Source organism: Miscanthus floridulus, chromosome 12 (genome assembly GCF_019320115.1).
Source record: "Miscanthus floridulus cultivar M001 chromosome 12, ASM1932011v1, whole genome shotgun sequence".
NCBI classification, from domain to species: domain Eukaryota; kingdom Viridiplantae; phylum Streptophyta; class Magnoliopsida; order Poales; family Poaceae; genus Miscanthus; species Miscanthus floridulus.
The window spans coordinates 71,524,651-71,543,338 of NC_089591.1; the positions used below are offsets into that span (position 1 = coordinate 71,524,651).

An 18,688-nucleotide genomic window follows, 5' to 3' on the forward strand; every position below is an offset into this window, starting at 1 on the left:
ATTCTAGAATTCAAGAATTGTGAGCGAAACGTTCCGTTATAGGCTTCTACGCTTAGACATTCAACGGAGCCCATGCATGTATATTAAATCAACCCCACCTTCTAACCTTCATCAGATCCCTCGTGAATAGATTGTTTCTTACTGGAATAAGCCTTCGTTAATCTCAGAAACCGTCAACAGACTCCAGAAGCTGCCCAAAAAAAATTGGACACGTTTATGTTCACACAATAAAATGTACTGCCACCTCTATTTTAAATTATACGATGGTTTGATATTTTTATATTTATATTTTTATGCATTCTACACTACTACACTAGGTCTAGACGGGAAGAAGAAGATGCATATTAAAAGTAATATATCTAGAAAAGTTAAAAAGTCTTATAATTTAGAATATATGGAGCATTTTTTCTTAGAATGCAATTCTGTTTTTTTTACAAGTCAAGTAGTTCAAAGTTTGACTAGACCTACATAAATAAGTATTAATATTTTTTATATCAAGTAAGTATCATTAATTAAATTAATTATGAAATAATTTTTATATTATACCTACTGAAATCATAAATGTAAATATTTTTTCTTTAATTAAACTTAAGGAAGTTAGATTACTAAAGGAAGTTTGACTTAATATAACCGAAAATTTGGATGGAGGTAAGAAGAACGTACTACGTATTAGAGGGAGCAATAAGCCAATACTAGTCAATACATGAGTCTAGGCGGATAAGTATACGGCTGCTATACGGGATATATACGGCTACCGACCTACCGTGCTATACGTTATTTAAAGCCAGTAGTGTATATAAGAAAAGAAGGCGATAACAACAGGTAGGCATAATAAAGGAAAAACTCAACAGAAAATAAGCAACGCAAAAGGACCTAGTTGCAAGTTGCAACCCCTGCGCAGCTGCGCTGAAGTTTTTCAACTCCTTTCACACGCCCAGCTCCCAGCACCAGCTCACATCTCTCCTCCTTCCTCTCCAATCCCCGGATCGAGCAACACAAGCAACCACCAGCCGGGCAACGACCGACGTATCGCTCCATGCATAAGGTCTCCGCCAGCCATGCCGCACCGCCGCCGAGCTCTTAACCCGACGCTGCCCCCGCCACCTCCCGCCGCCACCGCGTTCGGCCACCTCGGCACGGACGAGGCGCGGCTGCCGCTCCTCGCGGACTACGCGCTGCTCCACCAGCCCTCCGCCGCCTCCGTCTCCGTCGTCGACGCGCCCGCCGTGGCCCCGGCGTCGTCCGAGTGGAGCGCCGGGAGCTCCTTCACCGCCACCTCCGACGCGGCCACCACCACCGCCTCCTCCACCGCCACGGCGCCGGGCTCCTCCTCGCAGCTGCTGACCGCCGCCGAAGCCGCCGGCGGGAGGGAGAGGGACACGTGGGTCCGCCGCGCCAGGGAGGGGTACTACCTCCAGCTCTCCCTCGCCATCCGCCTCACCTCGCAGGCCTTCCTCGCCGGCTCCCCGCCCGCGCCCGAGCTCCTCTTTGGCTGCGGTTCCGGAGTCGTCGCCGACCACCACGCTGATGGCGACGGCGCGGATGATCCAGAGGCCATCTCCTACCGGTTCTGGGTACGTGCATACATACATACACACTGAATGCATATATGGGTCGCACGGACATGGTAGAACACACGAGCACATGCATATGATCTATGGTGCAATGCTTGTAGAGAGACAAAGCACAAACTCCTGTACACGTTTTTCAACTCTTCTTGCCTCTGTGAGACTATGACACAACAAGATTTCAAATTTGTTTGGTTTCTATTGTGACTGAATCATTTCTGGGTACTGGGTTGCATTAGTTTCTTGCTTGCTCCTTAATTTGCTGGAAAAAAGGTTGGGAAAGAGAAAATTCTGTGTTTAATGAAAGTTGGTGATGTTGTTCGTTCCTTTCATACTATCAGGCTGCTCATTGGTCGGTTGGGAAGGAAAATATTATACCATGACTGATAAACCCTAACTGAAATCAACGAGCGAACATGTTGTATAAGTGGTTTAGGAGTGGTGGTGATCACTTAGTGGCCATATCTCCATGCTGGTCAATGATGTCATCGCTTAAAAGCTGATATTATATTCATGCGCATAATCAAATAACAAGCACATTACTGATTGCAAATGATGCCGAGACTCTTCTCCGCTGAACAGTTCATATATTTTTTATGGGCTCTAATTTATCCTTCAGCTTATTAGGGGGTGTTTGTTCGAGGTACTAAACTTTATTAGCTACTAAATGGTTTAGTTATTTTTAGTAACTCCAGAGTTACTAGAGAGGACTAAAACCCTTTTAGTAGCTTTTAGTCATAGCGTTTGGTTAAAAATTTACTAAAGTGACTAAAAACTACTAAATTTAGTAGCAACTAGGCGAACCAAACCGAACCTTAATCCTAGTGAACAGTGATCAACAGTGGCGATCTAGCGCGTGCAACTGTGCTTATTTATTGATTGCTACTAGTAGGCAGTAGCAAGCATTGTAATTAAGGAGCTAGTAAGACCTGAGGGAGCTAGGAAGCTGACAGCTAGCAATGGCGATGTGCATTTGTTCTGCGGTGCGCAGGTGAACGGGTGCCTGTCGTGGGGCGACAAGATCGCGCACGGGTTCTACAACATCATGGGCATCGACCCGCACCTGTGGGCCATGTGCAACGTCGCGGAGGAGGGCCGCCGGCTGCCGTCGCTGGCGGCGCTGCGGGCGGTGGACGCCACCGAGTCCTCGCTGGAGGTGGTGCTCGTCGACAAGGGCGCCGACTGGGTGCTCCTCGACCTCGAGCGCCGCGCCCTCGACCTCGTCCGCGCGCTCGGCGTCACTCTCGACCTCGCCCGCAGCCTCGCCGTCCTCGTCTCCGACCACATGGGGTGAGCACAACTGACCGCGCTGCCTGCCTGCATGGGCGTGTCGCCCGTGTCCCTGCCTTTACTTCGCTTCAGAAAAGCTAGCTGTGCTGGTAAATATCAGCGCCGCCGTACATGCCACGCTCGTGCGCATGCACCGGTCCATGTGCTAGATCAATCGCTAGGCTGGTGGTAGACTGTAGCAGAATCCGAAAATTTTTTATTTTTTAGCCTTTTTTTTTAAAAGTTTTTCACAAATACGTCCCTAGAGGAAAGATTTTAGAATCTTTACCCTTAGCTCGGCGCCATCGATGCTGGCGCCGAGCTAACACGTTTCGGCGCCAGCGTCCCTAGCGTCGAGCTCTTAGGCTCGACGCTGACGTGACGCTGATTTGGCAGGCATCTCGGCATCGTCGACTCTGACGCCGAGCTTGGCGCCGTCGACTCTGGCGTCCAGCTTGGCGTCAGGAGTATGACGCCGAGCGTGGAGTGAGCGCTGGCAGTGGCAGGACGCTGCGGCGCGCTCGAGGTAGGCACGACGGTGACCGCTCTGGGAGCTAGCAGTAGCTGGGACACAGACATGGCGCGAGCCCAGACAGCCTCTTAGTCTGTTGCGGCTCGCGCTGTCAAGTTCATACGGCCCTGGCCATTGGAGTATCAACTATCAAGTTCGTACGGCCCTGGCCTGCACTTCACCCAATCTTCATCCTAGCTCATCGATCAAGCATGCATGTCCCCTCTCGCCAGTCACACACCGAAGTGTCCGTATATACGACCATGGTGCATGCATCTCCGTACCGTATCAACAGGCAGTTGTTAGTGACAGTGAGCAGTGCACTCAGTACTGCTACGGGCGCACGGAGCTAGTCTAGACGTGTCCGGCGGATGGGCCATGCCTTGGGGTGACAGTGACGCACGTCGGCGGGCATGGGCCGCACCGCAGCGTTCGCACAGAAGCTCCCTCGTCACTTCCATCATCAGATCGTCGTACAGAACTAGTAGAACTAAGAGTCTGTTTATCTAATGCTCGGGTGTTTTAGCATCTGGGAACACACGAATTTTTTCCCCATGGATATTGTTTATCTTCCTCCTCTCTGCTCTTTTTCCTTGGCACAAATCATAAATCATAAGTAACAATTTTTTCTACGAAAGGACAAAGAAAATTTGGTGACGACGCTGGAGTTGGGGAAGAAGAAGCTCGCCGGAATTGGGGAAGATGTCGGGCGCGGCGGCGGCGGCGCGGGGACAGGCGGGCGCAGGCACAACGGCGTAGGCACGGCAGCGACGTGGGCACAACGGCGCAGGCGCGGTAAAAAAATCGTGTGCCACCGGGTGATAAAACACCTGGTTGGTGTATAGCATTCCGTAGAACTAAACGTATCTCATCGATTCACCACGCATGAATGGCCGGCGGTGCAGGCGACGGGGGCAGGTGTGCGTGCGTGTGATGGATCTGCGTGCGTGATCCGGTCCAGATGGACGTCAACGTCGCCCGTGGCTCATGTCCCACGTCCCACAAGAGCAGAGCACGTGCAGGGCGACAGCCGGTAAGGCATGGCCATGTCGACTCATCGTGTCACCCGGCTCGCAGCAAGCGACAAATACGGCAGGTCTATAGAGGAAGAGAAACGTTCATTGCATACGTACAGAGGAAGAGAAACGGAAGTGGGGTGAGTACGTAGGGCAACCGGCCGGCCGCCGCACGCCGGCCTCTCTCATAAATGCAAAAAAGGAGCAACAGAGAGTGGTGCGCGTCCGAACAGGACTACTACAGCCAACACAGGAGGTCCCAATCATCCGCGACACAGCGGCTTGTAGGGCGGACCGTACATATGAGCAGTTTCAGGCGCATGCATGCATGGACGCAGAAGGAGTACAACTACAACGCAAGCCGTAGCAGACTGAGAGGCTGTCCGAGGCTCGCGCCATGTCTTTTCCCTGCTACTGCTAGCTCCCTGAGCGGTCGTCGTCATGCCTGCCCTGAGCATTCCGCAACGTCCTGCCATTGCCAATGCTCACGCCACGCTCGGCGCCATACGTCCTGGCGCCAAGCTCGGCGCCAGAGTCAACGGTGCCGAGATGCCTGCCAAATCAGCGCTACGTCAGCGTCGAGCCCAAGAGCTCGACACCAGGGAAGCTGACGTCGAGACGTGTTAGCTCGGCGCCAGCATTGATGGCGCCGAGCTAAGGGTCCAAATTCTAAAATCTTTCCTCCAACGGCGTATTTGTGAAAAACTTTCATAAAAGAGCTAAAAATAAAAATTTTGGCAGCAGAATCGACCAATTTATAAGAGCATAAGTACAATGACAGCCCGTAAGTGATCATACTGTCATACTTGAGCCCATATACACCCGGTAGTCCATCGAGTACCACGAAAGGTCTCGATTCAACCAACATACAACCAACATCGTACATGATTCAACATACATGTCACACGTTATATAAAGTTCACAAATATAGTTTATCCATCAGAGTACAAATTAAAGTTATTACAAACCATGTTCAGGTAAGATAGTAGTGGATGCAAATTAAAAGTTTGAAATCAACATCTGTAACATTGTTTAAATATAGTGCCAGCTCACGATCACACTTCCACAAAAGCATAAGAGAGGGATTAATAAGAGATGCTTACCCAGGGCTTACTCCTCGTCCACAGCAGGATAGAAGCAGTTCTTGCAATAACCATGATAAACTGTACCATCTACAACAATGAAAATAAAACCCTGAATACAAGAAGGTACTCAGCTAGACTTACTCGTCATAAACAAAAAATAAAGTGACTCCAAGGATTATGCAAGGCTTTATAAGTGTAGCTAGCTTGACAACATTTTACATAAAAAGTCACTAATTCAGCTATACATTTTATAATTCGGTCATCAAGTTAATTATAGCTATTCATCTCTAAATTAGCAACTAATCTATGCCAAACATGTGGTATATCATTTCGTAGCATAACAATAGTAACCATAGCCGGTATAATAATTCTATGTTCATCATAACCATCATTCCATAATATAGTTACTACGATGTTGGTACTAACCAAGTTTCTCACTGTCCGGGAGAGACGGCGATTCGAATCGATTTCATCCAGCTGAAAATTTATTCCTAACACAAACTTAGGCAGACCAAATCAACGGTCACCTTTGGTACAACTCAGGTCCATATTTCACGGGTTCGCCCAGCGCCGCACAATCAGGGACAACCAGCTGTTAGAACGTCCAGGCCTGCCCTGCCCTTAGGCTCACGTCTGGCTCCCCGCACATCCTTACTACCATCCAGAGTGTGCACTTTTACAGAATGGGGACCGACCTGAGTTGAGCTACTCGGCTTTATAATCGGAACGAGTTATAAGTAAGAGACATGCATTTAATCCTGTCAGAAGCGCCAACAATGGTACGGTCCTTAATCAGCACAGATGGATTTACATGAGTCAACCTACACATAGACTCCGTCCGGTCTCCATTTATATTACCCCATGGTTCTTTTCCACGATAGCAAATATAGCCAACCGTGATTCGGTATCCACCTATATCTCGCAGGTGACAGAAAATCACCCGACTTCTACCGGTCTAAGTATGGCTAAGCATGTATTCGATTATGGACCTACACAAGCTTAAAGGTATATATATCTAGACAAGGTAGTTCTATGCATCAAGTGGTTTTAATTCAACTCTTATCACCTAATGCATCAAACATAAAAGGACTTAAGTGAAGTTTTATAAAACATAGGAGACTTAGAATTCTCCGGGACTTACCTTTGAGGAAAGAGGTTGGCCTGTGGTCTGGGCACTCGGGTAAGTCTTTGAGAGTTTCCTACTGTTCTTCAAGAGTTTCCTACTATTCCTCTCCTTCTGGATCTACGGCCTGAGGTGTCTCCTACTGATCTCCTTCTTCTTCGTCGAACTCTAAAAGAGTTATTCCCTCGGACGATCCTATATGCATGATCATAGAATAAGATATTGTGAATGCATACATAACGACATGTATGATATGGTGGGGTATGATGAAATGCATTCTCATAGGTGTTTTCAATAGCATTGTATTAAGATGATAACAAGTTACATCTTATTTTATTAAGTAGGTGCATATCTCTTCTCTAGTAACTAAATAAATTCTAATCTAAGCAATTTTTTGGACTGCAAGACAACAACCACTTGTTTTGACCAAAACTGGAGTTATACACATCTAAATAATATGGTTGTGGATATTATAAAAAGCTTATGAAATTGCCTACAACTTTCTTTTAATCATCTTAATATGATTCAGCAGTTATTTAGGTCAAACAATTCAATCTTTCAGATCTATCTAGAGAGAGAGAGCAAGCATTTCTGACAGCAGACTTCTAACAGCTATAATTCTTAAACCATATGGCATGTAACTATGAAATTTTAACACATGGTAGATAAGTAAGTTATCTATAACTTTGTTATTAACAAGTTTCACAGAAAAGGTCATTATCATCATAAAATTATTACCGCAACAGAAACTACACACGCAACCATCTAAGTGAATTATAAAACAATAATTAGCTAGTTGTCTACAACCAATCATTCCTAAGCCTATCTAATAACATCAACAAGCTATATGCATTACAAACACCACATAAAATATCATGGTTAAGCCCAACTAATTTATTTATTTTCATTTATTAATTTCTTTATATACCAATGTGATTTAAAGGATAAATATTTTCAATGCTCAATAAATTCTAAAACAAATGCAGTAGTCTACATATGACCCTAATAGTCTACTGTATAAATTTTATACCATTTGGATAAGTATAGCCATCTCTACTAAAATGACATATTATATAGGCTTATTTTATTAAAAATAGTTTAGCCTAATAAAAAGTGTCAAGCAATAGATTTAATATTTTTCTTACTTTCCCCCTAGAATAAAAATACTGTGTAAAAATTTGCATGATCATATGTTATGTATCCTTACCCCAATTAATTTCACTAGAAACTAGCAATTAATTAAGATTAAATAGGAAGGTCATATTTAAAGTATACTTACTATAGGTTTAATATTTTTTCTAGCTACAGCATGTCGACACAAGACCAGTAAAATTGGAATCATAATTTTATCACCTTTCTAACTTAAGTTATGCAATTTACAATATATAAACACATTTAAAAGCACTTATCTTGCTCAATTTAATTCTACCAGAAAAATACCCTAAGAAGTAGATTTCATATTTTTATCAAATATTACACTTCATGATGAATTTAACAAAATTTGGTTCACCTTATTTGGACTATCCTAGCTCCAGATATGAATTTTTGAAGTTTGTATTCAAATCTGTGAAAATAATTCAAAAACAACTAAACCCTAAATGCTAGGTGCACCCAACGTATACACCACAGAGGCGCTGACGACTGGGCCCCACGGGTCAACTGACCCCACACGACAGAGAGACAGAGGTAGGGGCCGGCTTTGACTGGCGAGAACTCGCCTACAACGAGGTCACCGGCGACGAGGTACCCTAGGTTTGTTCAGAGGATCACCGGAGCTAGCTCGCCGATGAGCATGGCGGCTCGGCGGCGGTGCGCGGTGGTGCTTTGGCCATCCCCGGCGATGGCATGGCCAGGCGAGCGCGGCTACGGCATCTACAAACCCTAGCGAAGCTCTACGACGTGGATTAGGTCCGGGTGGAGCGGCGGCGAAGCTTGGCCGCGTGCATGGCGGCACGACGGTGCGCAGTTGCATTCCGGCGTCGGTGTGCCGGCGTTGGCTCAACGGCCAGCGGCGTGACCTAATCTTAACCCTAGACTATCCCTAACAAGCGAAACATGTGAGCGAGATGGCTCGGTGGAGAACGGCCATAGCGAGCGCAAACTCGGCGGCGCTCCGGCAAGGGTGTGGCAATGACGGACTTGCCCTTAGGCGTTTACCTTGGCTCGGGCTAAGGCGTTGGGTGGTCGGTGAGGTGAAGGGGGAAATGGCCGAGCGGTGTGCACGAGCTATCGAGGAATGGTGCTGCGACGGTGGAGGGCGAGCTCGGCGGAGCTCGACGATGATGGCGCGATGCTCGGTGGCTTTGCTCTAGCGCGGTGAGAGAGAGGCGAAGTGAGGCAGAGGAGCATGAATGCGGGCGAGCGAGGGAGGGCAGCGGCGTCGCATGGCTTTGTTGCCCGCATCGGGCTGACCAATGGGGCCGGCGCCGGCGTACGGCCACCACGCGGCGCGCACGGCCTGCACCGGTCGACCAAGACGCGCGTGCGCGGCGCCGATTCAGACGTCGTTGAACCCGACTGATAGCGCGACTTCGTGACTTTATAACTCCTAATCTGTGGCGAATTTTTGAAAACTTCCTTAATCAAATTTGTAGAGCTAAGTGAGTACTACAAAAATGCTTAAAGGAGTTTGGCATAATTCCCAACGGTTTTCAAACTACAAAAACTGTAGTAAGCACATGACTTAGCAAGATTTTCTAAGTTTCAAAACAACATTTTGTTGATTTTTGTGAACCCTATTTGACTAAGTTAGACATTGATTCAGCTCATGACCCTTAAATAAAGTTTGTTACTCTTGATGTGAACTACAATTTTTATTTAGGTCACACAGCCTTGTAAACACTCTAAGGTATTGTTCAACTTTGGTCAAACTAGCATTATGAAAATGACATTTCAAAATACACCAACACTTAGAAGCAAAATTGGTCCATGCCATGAATACAAAAGTTGTTCCATTCATCATTCTAGATGTGTCTAAGGTATATTGGTGCCCTTACAACCATTTCATACATTGGCCATACATGATTGCAAGCATAAGCATATATATAAAATCAAAATTTCATGTGATAAGGTATAAGAATGAGATGAAATTTCATATGCTCATGTTCATGAATGCTTGGATGATGCTTGTGCTCATAAAATGCAGGTGTCAAATGCAAAGCTTAACATTGCGGTGTTACATAGGCTTTGCAGTTGCAAGATGTTCCGTGAACCCGGTGGTTTGAGTGCACCACCTTCATGAATGTGACGTTCTCTCTTTGTTATTTTTCCCTTTTTCCCTCTGAAGAGGTGCTTTGCGATCGGAGGATGGGAACCTGTACCAGCGGTGGAAGGCGGTGAGCAAGAAGCTGAAGAAGAGGCAGAAGTGCCTCGTCGTCCCCATCGGCGGCCTGTCCATAGGCTTCTGCCGGCACCGTGCCATTCTTTTCAAGGTAGTACTAGTTACCACGGTCAGAGATCCAGCACCGGCCATGGTGCAATGCAACTTGTTATAGTATGTTTTAAGCTAGAGTGCCATCTTTCTTCTCCGAAAACATTCAGGTACTCGCAGACTTCATCGGCCTGCCATGCCGGATCGCGCAAGGTTGCAAGTACTGCTCTGCGCCTCACCGATCATCTTGCCTTGTCAAAGTCGACAGTGAGAGGAGATATGTAAGGTCTGTGCTCGTTCATGTTCCTTTCCCTCTCTTCTGCAGATATATTGTAGAATAGCAGAGCTTTAGACAATTAATACTGCTCTTTTAATTTGTAGCTTCTCCTCTTGTGAAGTTTGAGCATTTCAATGCCTTCATATAATCTGACGTTGGTGCATGCCGATGCACACTGAACTTTTTGCAGCTGCCACACTTTTTTTTGGTCACACATCGCCTCAATCTGTCTAGTAATCCTGCTTGTGGTTTCAGGGAATTCGTCGTGGACCTTGTAGTTGAGCCAGGAAGCATCAGCAGCCCAGATTCATCCATCAACGGCCAGCTGCTGTCCACCGTGCCTTCACCTTTCAAGACTTCGTGTGCAGTTGGCTCGGGGAACTACACCACACCAGTTGCAGCCTGGAATCAAGCAATAGCAGATGAACGTCGCAACATGGTATTGTCAAATTCCCAGTATTCAGGTACGCTACCTACTATTGCGCAACTCACCATATCTAGGTAATTCAACCGTACTGTTGCCCAAAATAGTCCAATACTGTGCTACTTGTAGTTGCTAGGTGCCGCATTGTGGAGAACAACTCTGTTCAGGTGGCCAGCAAAGAAGACCTGCTGCCAAAGTGTGGGCTGATCACACAGAATGGAAACTGCAATGGTGTATCCATGTTACAAGTGTCAGCGCAATTGAAGGCAATGGACATCGGTGCTGAGAATGGCAACACGGAGAACGTCCCTGGTGCTAATCTTCCGAAACCCTTGAGCATTGAGCCGCCTTTTGCTGTAGACTGGCTGGAGATATCATGGGAGGAGCTTGACCTCAAGGAACGCGTAGGCGCCGGTACTCCTTTGCCTCCAGGATTTCAACTAATTTACTGTGTGCTCTGAATCTGATCATTGTTCTTTTTTTTGCAAATAGAATCTGATCATTGTTGGGGTACAATGCAGGTTGTTTCGGCACTGTTTATCGTGCAGACTGGCATGGTTCAGTAAGCATCTCAAACTTGCATTCTGAAACCCGTTTTATATGTACTTTTGTGGTGAGTTGTCCTTTGGAGACCATAAATTAAAGATTGTAGATTGGGGTCTGCAGGATGTTGCAGTAAAGGTGCTTACAGATCAGGATGTCGGCGAAGCTCAGCTGAAGGAATTCCTAAGAGAGGTCACTTTACCACCCTAGTTTTAAGTTCTCCTGTCTAACTAGCAATCATAACCTGAACATATGCGCATGGTTTCCAGATTGCTATTATGAAACGAGTCCGCCATCCGAATGTGGTATTGTTCATGGGTGCGGTGACAAAGTGCCCACATTTGTCAATAGTGACAGAGTATTTGCCCAGGTAAAATTTTCATCAATTTCGGCTGTCGGACTTGTTACTGATATTTGGTTATCATTGAGAAAATAAGAACCCTGCTGGTGTAAACAGAGGGAGCCTCTTCCGCCTCATCAACAAGGCAGCTAATGGAGAAATGCTGGGTCTAAAGCGTCGTTTGCGCATGGCACTAGACGTTGTATGTATCATATTGTGTTCCACATGTGAGAAACTCCTGAAATGTCACTGATATCTCTACGTGCTGTATGTACAATGCAGGCAAAAGGCATCAACTATCTCCACTGCTTGAATCCTCCTATTGTGCATTGGGATCTCAAGACACCAAACATGCTGGTTGACCGGAACTGGTCTGTGAAGGTTAGTCCACCTCCCAGATAGCATAGCATGGTCCAGATCCACTGTTCTACTTTTGTTTCTTTACTTTCCTTGATGATATGACTACAGGTAGGTGACTTTGGCTTGTCCAGATTTAAAGCAAACACCTTCATATCATCCAAATCAGTTGCTGGAACAGTAAGTTTCGTAGTTTTGTCCCCAAACAGCAATCTGGCACTGAATTTATTGTTTTCTTACCACCCAAGTACTCTTGTGCTGCAGCCAGAATGGATGGCACCCGAATTTCTCCGTGGCGAGCCATCCAACGAGAAGTGTGATGTTTACAGCTTCGGCGTGATCTTGTGGGAGCTCCTGACAATGCAGCAACCATGGAGTGGCCTAGGCCCTGCACAGGTAACCTTCCATCTCTTAATCTCGATGTCCTGCTGATGTGGAAAATAGTGGTCGTTTCTGATTTGGTAAGGTCACATCTGCAGGTAGTAGGAGCTGTAGCATTTCAGAACAGAAGGCTTCCAATTCCGAAAGATACCGACCCAGAACTTGCTGCTCTTGTTGAATCCTGCTGGGATGAGTAAGCCTTTCCAACAGCCAGAAGTTATTATAATCAAAATAGACCAAATTTGTGCATGACAGTATGCTCTTTTCAGGGAAAAGAACTTTATCACTGATGCTATCTTTGCTTTCAATATTGTTCAGCGATCCAAGGCAGCGGCCTTCGTTTTCGAGCATTGTGGATACGCTGAAGAAGTTACTGAAGGCGCTTCTTGGAGGTTCATGAGGACTCTTGCTGGCTGTCTTGGCTGGGCCTTTGCCACTCCTTTTTTTTTAACGCAATAGAAGGAGCTCTGCCTTTCAATTAAGATAGGAAAAGAAAGTTTATGTACAAGCAAAGGCACTCGAGATTAGGGCTTCAAACCCCCATAAGCATGTAAAGAAGGGAAACGCACGGCCCAAAGGGGGGGGGGGGACAACAGCTAAACATAAGCGAGTGCAGTCTTCCTTTGCTCTATGTCTTCTTTTATCCTTGCAGCATCGTTTCTATCTTGTTGTCGAAAATTCTCCTGTTTCTCTCTTTCCAAATATTCCAAAAAGTGTAGATTACTACCCCGTTAAGCTGTCTACGCTCAGATCTTGGCACTTTCCTTGCCGCCTCTTCCCACCATGACCTGATATGGGTGGGGTCTACCTGGGGTTGTTGTCGAAGTTGAGTGAAGTTTTCCCACGAGAGGATTTGATCCCAAACCGCCTTTGCAAAAGGGCAACATAGGCATAGGTCTAGGGCGGTCTCTAAGGGACCGTTGCACAACACGCATTGTTGTTGGTGTGGCCACCCTCTCCTTTGTAGGTTTTGTGCCGTTAGAATTTTATCCTGTACTAAGATCCAGGCGAAGATTTTGCATCTGTTCTCCACATGCGCTTTCCAAATCAAATCAGTACGGAAGGGGACGAGCGAGCCTTTGAACTGAATTCTGTAGGCCGAGCTGGTGGAGTAATTCCCATCCTTGGTCCATCGCCAGATGATTGTGTCCTGGATGCCCTGCTGTAGGTGCACATCCTGTATTCGTATCCAAAGGGACACAAACTCCTCTATGTGGACAGCTGATGTGATTTTCCTTCCTAGTTGAGTGCATCCAATTATTGTTATGGAGCTCTTGTTGCACCGTTCGGTTTCTCCTTGAAATTAGGCGAAACAAGTTCGGGGCTAGGTACCTAGGAGCTTGTCCATCAAGCCAACTGTGGCGCCAAAACTTAGTCTTTGCACCGTCCCCCAAAGATATAATGATTGAGGAGTTAAAGAGGAGACGATCATCATCAGAACATGGAAGCTCTGAGCCGTTCCAAGACTTGGAATCGTCCATCCATTCGTGCCAAAGCCATCGCAACCGGAGGGCTCTCCCAAACCTATCGAGGTCAAGGACGCCTAAACCACCAAGGTCTTTTGGTCTGGTCGCTGTTTTCCAGTTAACTAGGTAGTGTCCGTCATTGGCATTCTCCTCCCCCTTCCACAAGAAAGATCTCCTGATTTTGTCGATCTTTTTTTTAGCCCATGCAGCCAGAGGAAAGACTGTCAGGTGGTAGGTTGGCATGGAGGAGAGGACCGAGGTCACTAGAGTGAGACGTCCCGCTCTGTTTAGCCATCTTCCTTTTCATTTGGGTAACCTTTGCCCAATACGGTCTATGAGAGGTTGCACATGTATCTTTTGCAGTGATCTGATGTGGAGTTGCAGCCCTAAATATTTGCATGGGAAGCCCCCTCTAGTACCGGTGAAAGGTGACAGAACTTTGTCTAGGTCGACGTTTGCACAGCTGATTGGATGCACTAAGCTCTTTTGTAGATTAATATGGAGTCCCGAGAATGTGCCAAAAGCCTGTAGGATGATTTTGACGGCTTCTACATCGTCTTTTGTCGGGCTGATGAAAATTGTCGCATCGTCTGCATACATAGAGGTTCTCCATTTTGTCGCCGTGATTGTTAAGGGGGTGAGTATCCCATGTTCGGTTGCTTTGTCAAGCAAACGATGGAGCGGGTCCATAGCTAGGATGAATAGCATGGGTGAAAGCGGATCCCCCTGCCGGACGCCTCTAGCATGGCTAAAAGTGGCCCCCTGCCGCCCATTAAGCAAGGGTGTCGAGGTGGATGTACGTAGGAGAATAGAGATCCATTCACGCCATCGTTGTCCGAAGCCCAGGGCCTGCAGAATCTCAAGCAAGTACCCCCAATGTACCGTATCAAAAGCTTTGTGGATGTCTAGTTTCATGAACAAAGCCGGTATCTTCTGCTTGTGTAGCCTTTGTACCGCGCCCTGGACGTAAAGAAAATTATTATGGATGCTTCTTTTTTTATAAATGCGCTTTGGCAGTTGGAGACGAGGGAGTTCAGTCGATGGGCAAGTCTGTTAGCTAACACTTTGGAGAAGATCTTTGCAATGCTATGGACGAGGCTGATGGGTCTAAAATCAGTAACTCTTGTTGCATCCATTTTTTGGGGTAGAAGGATGATGCAAGCCGAGTTTAGCCATTCAAAACCCTAGGCATTCAATGTGAATAGGCTGTTCATCGCTGCCATAACATCATCTTTAATGATTTCCCAACAAGCTTTGAAGAAGGCACCCGTGAAGCCATCCGGGCCTGGCGCTTTGTCGGAAGGCATGGAATATATAGTGTTTTTTTATCTCTTCCTGGGAGAAAGGCACCTCCAGATCTGAGAGATCATGTTGGTTGTAGCCAAGGGATTGCCAATTGACTGTGGAAGCTCTCGGAACCGCGGAGCCAATATGATTTTTAAAATAATCTCGTATCACCTTTTCTTTGTCATGATGAGCCACCGCGATCCCCTCATCTGTATGTAGACAATGTATGTAATTCTTCCTCCAGCATGCATTGGCTCTACTGTGGAAGAATTTTGTGTTAGCATCTCCACACCGGATGTATGTTAGCCTCGATCTCTGTCTGATTCTTGATTTTTCAATGGCTGCGAGCCCAGTGCTACGGGCTTTGAGACGGCAACATAGGTGAAGCTCCATGCCAGTGAGCAACCTATGCTCTTGGACTGCTTCTAATTGTAACAGTACTTCCTTCACTATGGCTAGTTGCATCCTCGTATCCCCTATCTTGTCTTTCTTCCAACGCTTGATTCCTTTTGCCACACGCGCCATTTTGATATGCAAGTGTTTGATAGGAAGAGCAGAGGCGACTGGCCTATTCCAAATATTCAGGACAAGCTCTTGAAAGCCTTCCATCTTCGTCCAGTAATTTTCGAAGCGAAAGGACGTGGTGTGATGGTGGTCAAGCTCTCCCTGGAGTAGCAGTGGGAACCACTCCATTTTTTCTCTCGTTTTCTCATTCCTTTTCTGTCTCTGTCCATGCTAAACTACAGAAAGGAATAAGGCTGTTGCCTTGAAGAAGGAGAGGAGGTAGCTGAAGCAGCACAAGTGCAATGCTGCCTCGAGTTCATTAGGTCACTTATCTTTTTATCCTCATGCAAACCAAAGAATCGTTGCGTTTTGCTCTCCCATGCTGCCCTGGGGCAGCCTTTGTACAGCGATTCCTAGTGCTAACAGAAGTTGCTCACCTGCTCTGGCCTCTGGGGTAGTTGGGTGGTCTGAATATCTGCTATCCTTAACTGATTCTATTGGTTGTGCACTAGGACTGAAGATATGTGTTCTAGGAGAAAGGAAAGACAGTTTTGATGCCAAATTAGAATAGCTCACAGGATATAGGTATAGAGTTGCTATATTCTATACAGGTCTCGAACAGAACTTCTCAGGAGACATCTGAGTGGAGCTTATGCGTTCATTTTTTTTTTCTTTGGGCGTTGTCATTTGGCAAGCAGACATGAATAGTTCCGACACTGCGAAGCTGTAAGCAGCAATTTCATCGATTCATCACCTCAAGTCAAAGAGAACATCAACAAAGATTCAGCTAACCGTAAACCATTTGAAGTTGATTGTTGCATTTCGGTTATCTGCACCTGGAGTCCACCTGAAGATCCCGCACATAGTCGCAGAGTTCAATACTTCAATTGATCGGATTTAACGTGGGGAAAGTACAAAATTAACAGAGCGCACCGAAGAAGAAAAAAGACAAGTAATTGATGAAATGAAATGCATGGCACCGACAAGATTGTGACAGAAAATATATAGAGAAAAAAAAGAAGTAAAAGGTGGTGGAGCGAGCCACCCTCCGCGTACACGATCGTGACCGTCACACCGGATAGCCAGCAGTGAGCCGAAGATGTCGGATCCAGTCTCTGCGATGCTCTGCGCCCCGCCGAGCCAGCACCTTTGCCCCCAAGCTTGGGATGACGTGGGCCACCGCTACGAGGCCCGGCGAGGAGTTGCTGGCCGAGCACGTCGTTATGCTGGTCGCGTCCAGCGAAATGCTCCGGTATGGTACTGAACCAAACTGCGGCGATTGAAGGGCTTTGTGCTTGTGCAGCAGTGCAGGCGAGAAACGCGCACGGAGTCGGAGTCGGAGACGGTGCAAGCAGCTGTCGTCACGCGCAACGGTCCGCGCGCCACCTTCGATCGGATCCGGCGGTGGTTCCGCTTCCGCTCGTGCTGTACACGTGTTACGCGGAGTCGTCGTGCGTGCGCCGTACGCGAAGACATACGCTCGTCGTGCGGCGCTCGGTGCGAGGGCTGTAGCCGGCCGCCCGGCCGCGTCCTATGAGCTGGCTGGTTCCTGATGAGAAAATGGACCGAGAAAATTCTTGATGCCCTTTCAGAGTCAGAGAAGATTATCCCTGCCATGCAAAACGAGAGTTGCTGCTCAGAACCAGTAACCCGTTGTGTCAACAATCTATTCAGTGGCCATTTTAGTTACTTATTAACTGACACCTTAATCAATGTCCATGTAAACCGTACTAGTTTTTTGGGTTGGGAGTGGCCTAAGCACATGCGTGCAAATGGTAAAACCCACCACTGCCGTTCTGAACTACATGACACCTTAAGGATGTAGTTCTGAAGTACGTACCGTTCTTGTATCAGAAGAATATATTCTCTATCAAAAGGGAAGGTACAAACTTACCCCAAAATTGGCAACCCACCACTGTTGTTAGTCGTTACAAGGTCAGAAGCATGATGCACAGAGAAATGTGTGCTGCTTCACAGGCGCTTCCGCCGCGCCGACCGAGCTCCTGCCAGTCATTCGAGCCGAGGCCGGGTGCTGGATTCAAGCAGGCGCTACAGGTTTGGCAAGCTTGGCAGCAGCGACCCCAGCGTAGCTCAAGCACATAGACCAGGAACGTTCGTTGTCCAAAAAAGTATGTAACCATCGTTCAGTTTAGCGCCGTGCCTGCGATGACCACTTGTAACGTAAACCGCCTTTCTTCTTAATGCAAATGATATATAATGCTCTTGCGTATTCGAGAGAAAAAAAAAGAGCACGATGCACAGATGCTATCGAACTAAACGCTACACATATCAATAAAACAAGCTTGGAGGCTAAAGCAGTTGGATGTATTAGCAGTGCTACACAGCCACACAGGGCAAAGGCTGTATGTTGTACAAGAAAGAAAGAAAAAAAAACGCTAGGCCAGCTACGGTAAGCCAGACACCAAACGTCAAACACCATACCAAATCCAACAAGGAGAATTCGCAGTAACATAACTGATTCACCAGCAAAATAAAAAATAATGGAGGTGCGGGGAATCGAACCCCGTGCCTCTCGCATGCGAAGCGAGCGCTCTACCATATGAGCTACACCCCCTTCGATGCACTTTGTACATCTATATGATTCTAGTCTATTGAGAAACGGTTTCAGAATCCTAAAGTTTCCCAAAGCTAGACTTGTTTGCCCGTGAAACGCACGCGGACCGGCAGACAGCAGCGCACGACCGGTACAGGCAGGACGTGTGCGTAATGAACTTCAGCATGTTCAGTGGGCTGGTTCGTATCGTTGTTGATTTGTGAAAAAGTACTGCTGGCTAGTTTATGTGAGAGAAAAATACTATTCTAACTACAAATTTACGATCATTTACGACAAGCCACGAATAAACGAACTGGCTGCTTACCTGTGTCCGGCGGTACAGTCTACGAGTACGACCTACGACCACTACGATTGAATAATTGTGGCGCGCATGCAAGTGGTTGCCGATATCCCATCCTCAACGGCTCGCGTAGCTTAGCTGCACTCTCCCAACCACTTGCTGTTACACAGGGGCTGTTATCCTGTCTTCTTTCTTGCTCTAGCTAGTTATGGGGTGTTTGGTTGGCAGAGCAATTGTGATCCATCACTATCTTATTCTCAGTTTTTTTAAGCATGTGGAATAGAATAAATTAATTCATGGCCGTCTCATTCC

At 46.8% G+C, this 18,688-nt stretch overlaps 1 protein-coding gene and 1 non-coding gene across 3 annotated transcripts; one reads left to right on the plus strand and one right to left on the minus strand.

Annotated features, from left to right (window-relative positions):
- Positions 1-957: 957 nt before the first annotated feature.
- Positions 958-12,833, plus strand: LOC136497644 (serine/threonine-protein kinase CTR1-like). Of its 2 annotated transcripts, XM_066493487.1 has the most exons (15): positions 958-1,574; positions 2,560-2,858; positions 9,859-10,003; positions 10,113-10,228; positions 10,475-10,683; positions 10,773-11,057; positions 11,165-11,205; positions 11,310-11,378; positions 11,456-11,556; positions 11,644-11,728; positions 11,809-11,907; positions 11,995-12,063; positions 12,148-12,279; positions 12,363-12,457; positions 12,583-12,833. In XM_066493487.1, exons 1-15 carry the CDS (start codon positions 1,059-1,061, stop codon positions 12,662-12,664), a joined length of 2,343 nt encoding a protein of 780 aa, XP_066349584.1. In that variant the 5' UTR covers positions 958-1,058; the 3' UTR covers positions 12,665-12,833. The 2 variants fall into 2 exon arrangements, with proteins under 2 accessions (XP_066349584.1, XP_066349585.1); XM_066493488.1 differs by lacking the exons at positions 12,363-12,457; positions 12,583-12,833 and having other exon boundaries at positions 12,018-12,063; positions 12,148-12,235.
- Positions 12,834-18,023: 5,190 nt separating this feature from the next.
- On the minus strand, positions 18,024-18,096 carry TRNAA-CGC (transfer RNA alanine (anticodon CGC)). Its single transcript has one exon. It is a non-coding gene; the product is annotated as a tRNA-Ala (tRNA).
- Positions 18,097-18,688: the final 592 nt, after the last annotated feature.

Excerpts from the sequence above, each read along its gene's own strand:
- LOC136497644 (XM_066493487.1), top strand. The coding sequence starts at position 1,059 with ATGCCGCACCGCCGCCGAGCTCTTAACCCGACGCTGCCCCCGCCACCT. Across the intron at positions 11,379-11,455 it reads TGAAGGAATTCCTAAGAGAG|ATTGCTATTATGAAACGAGT; the intron begins GTCACTTTACCA and ends CATGGTTTCCAG. Across the intron at positions 11,729-11,808 it reads TGCGCATGGCACTAGACGTT|GCAAAAGGCATCAACTATCT; the intron begins GTATGTATCATA and ends TGTACAATGCAG.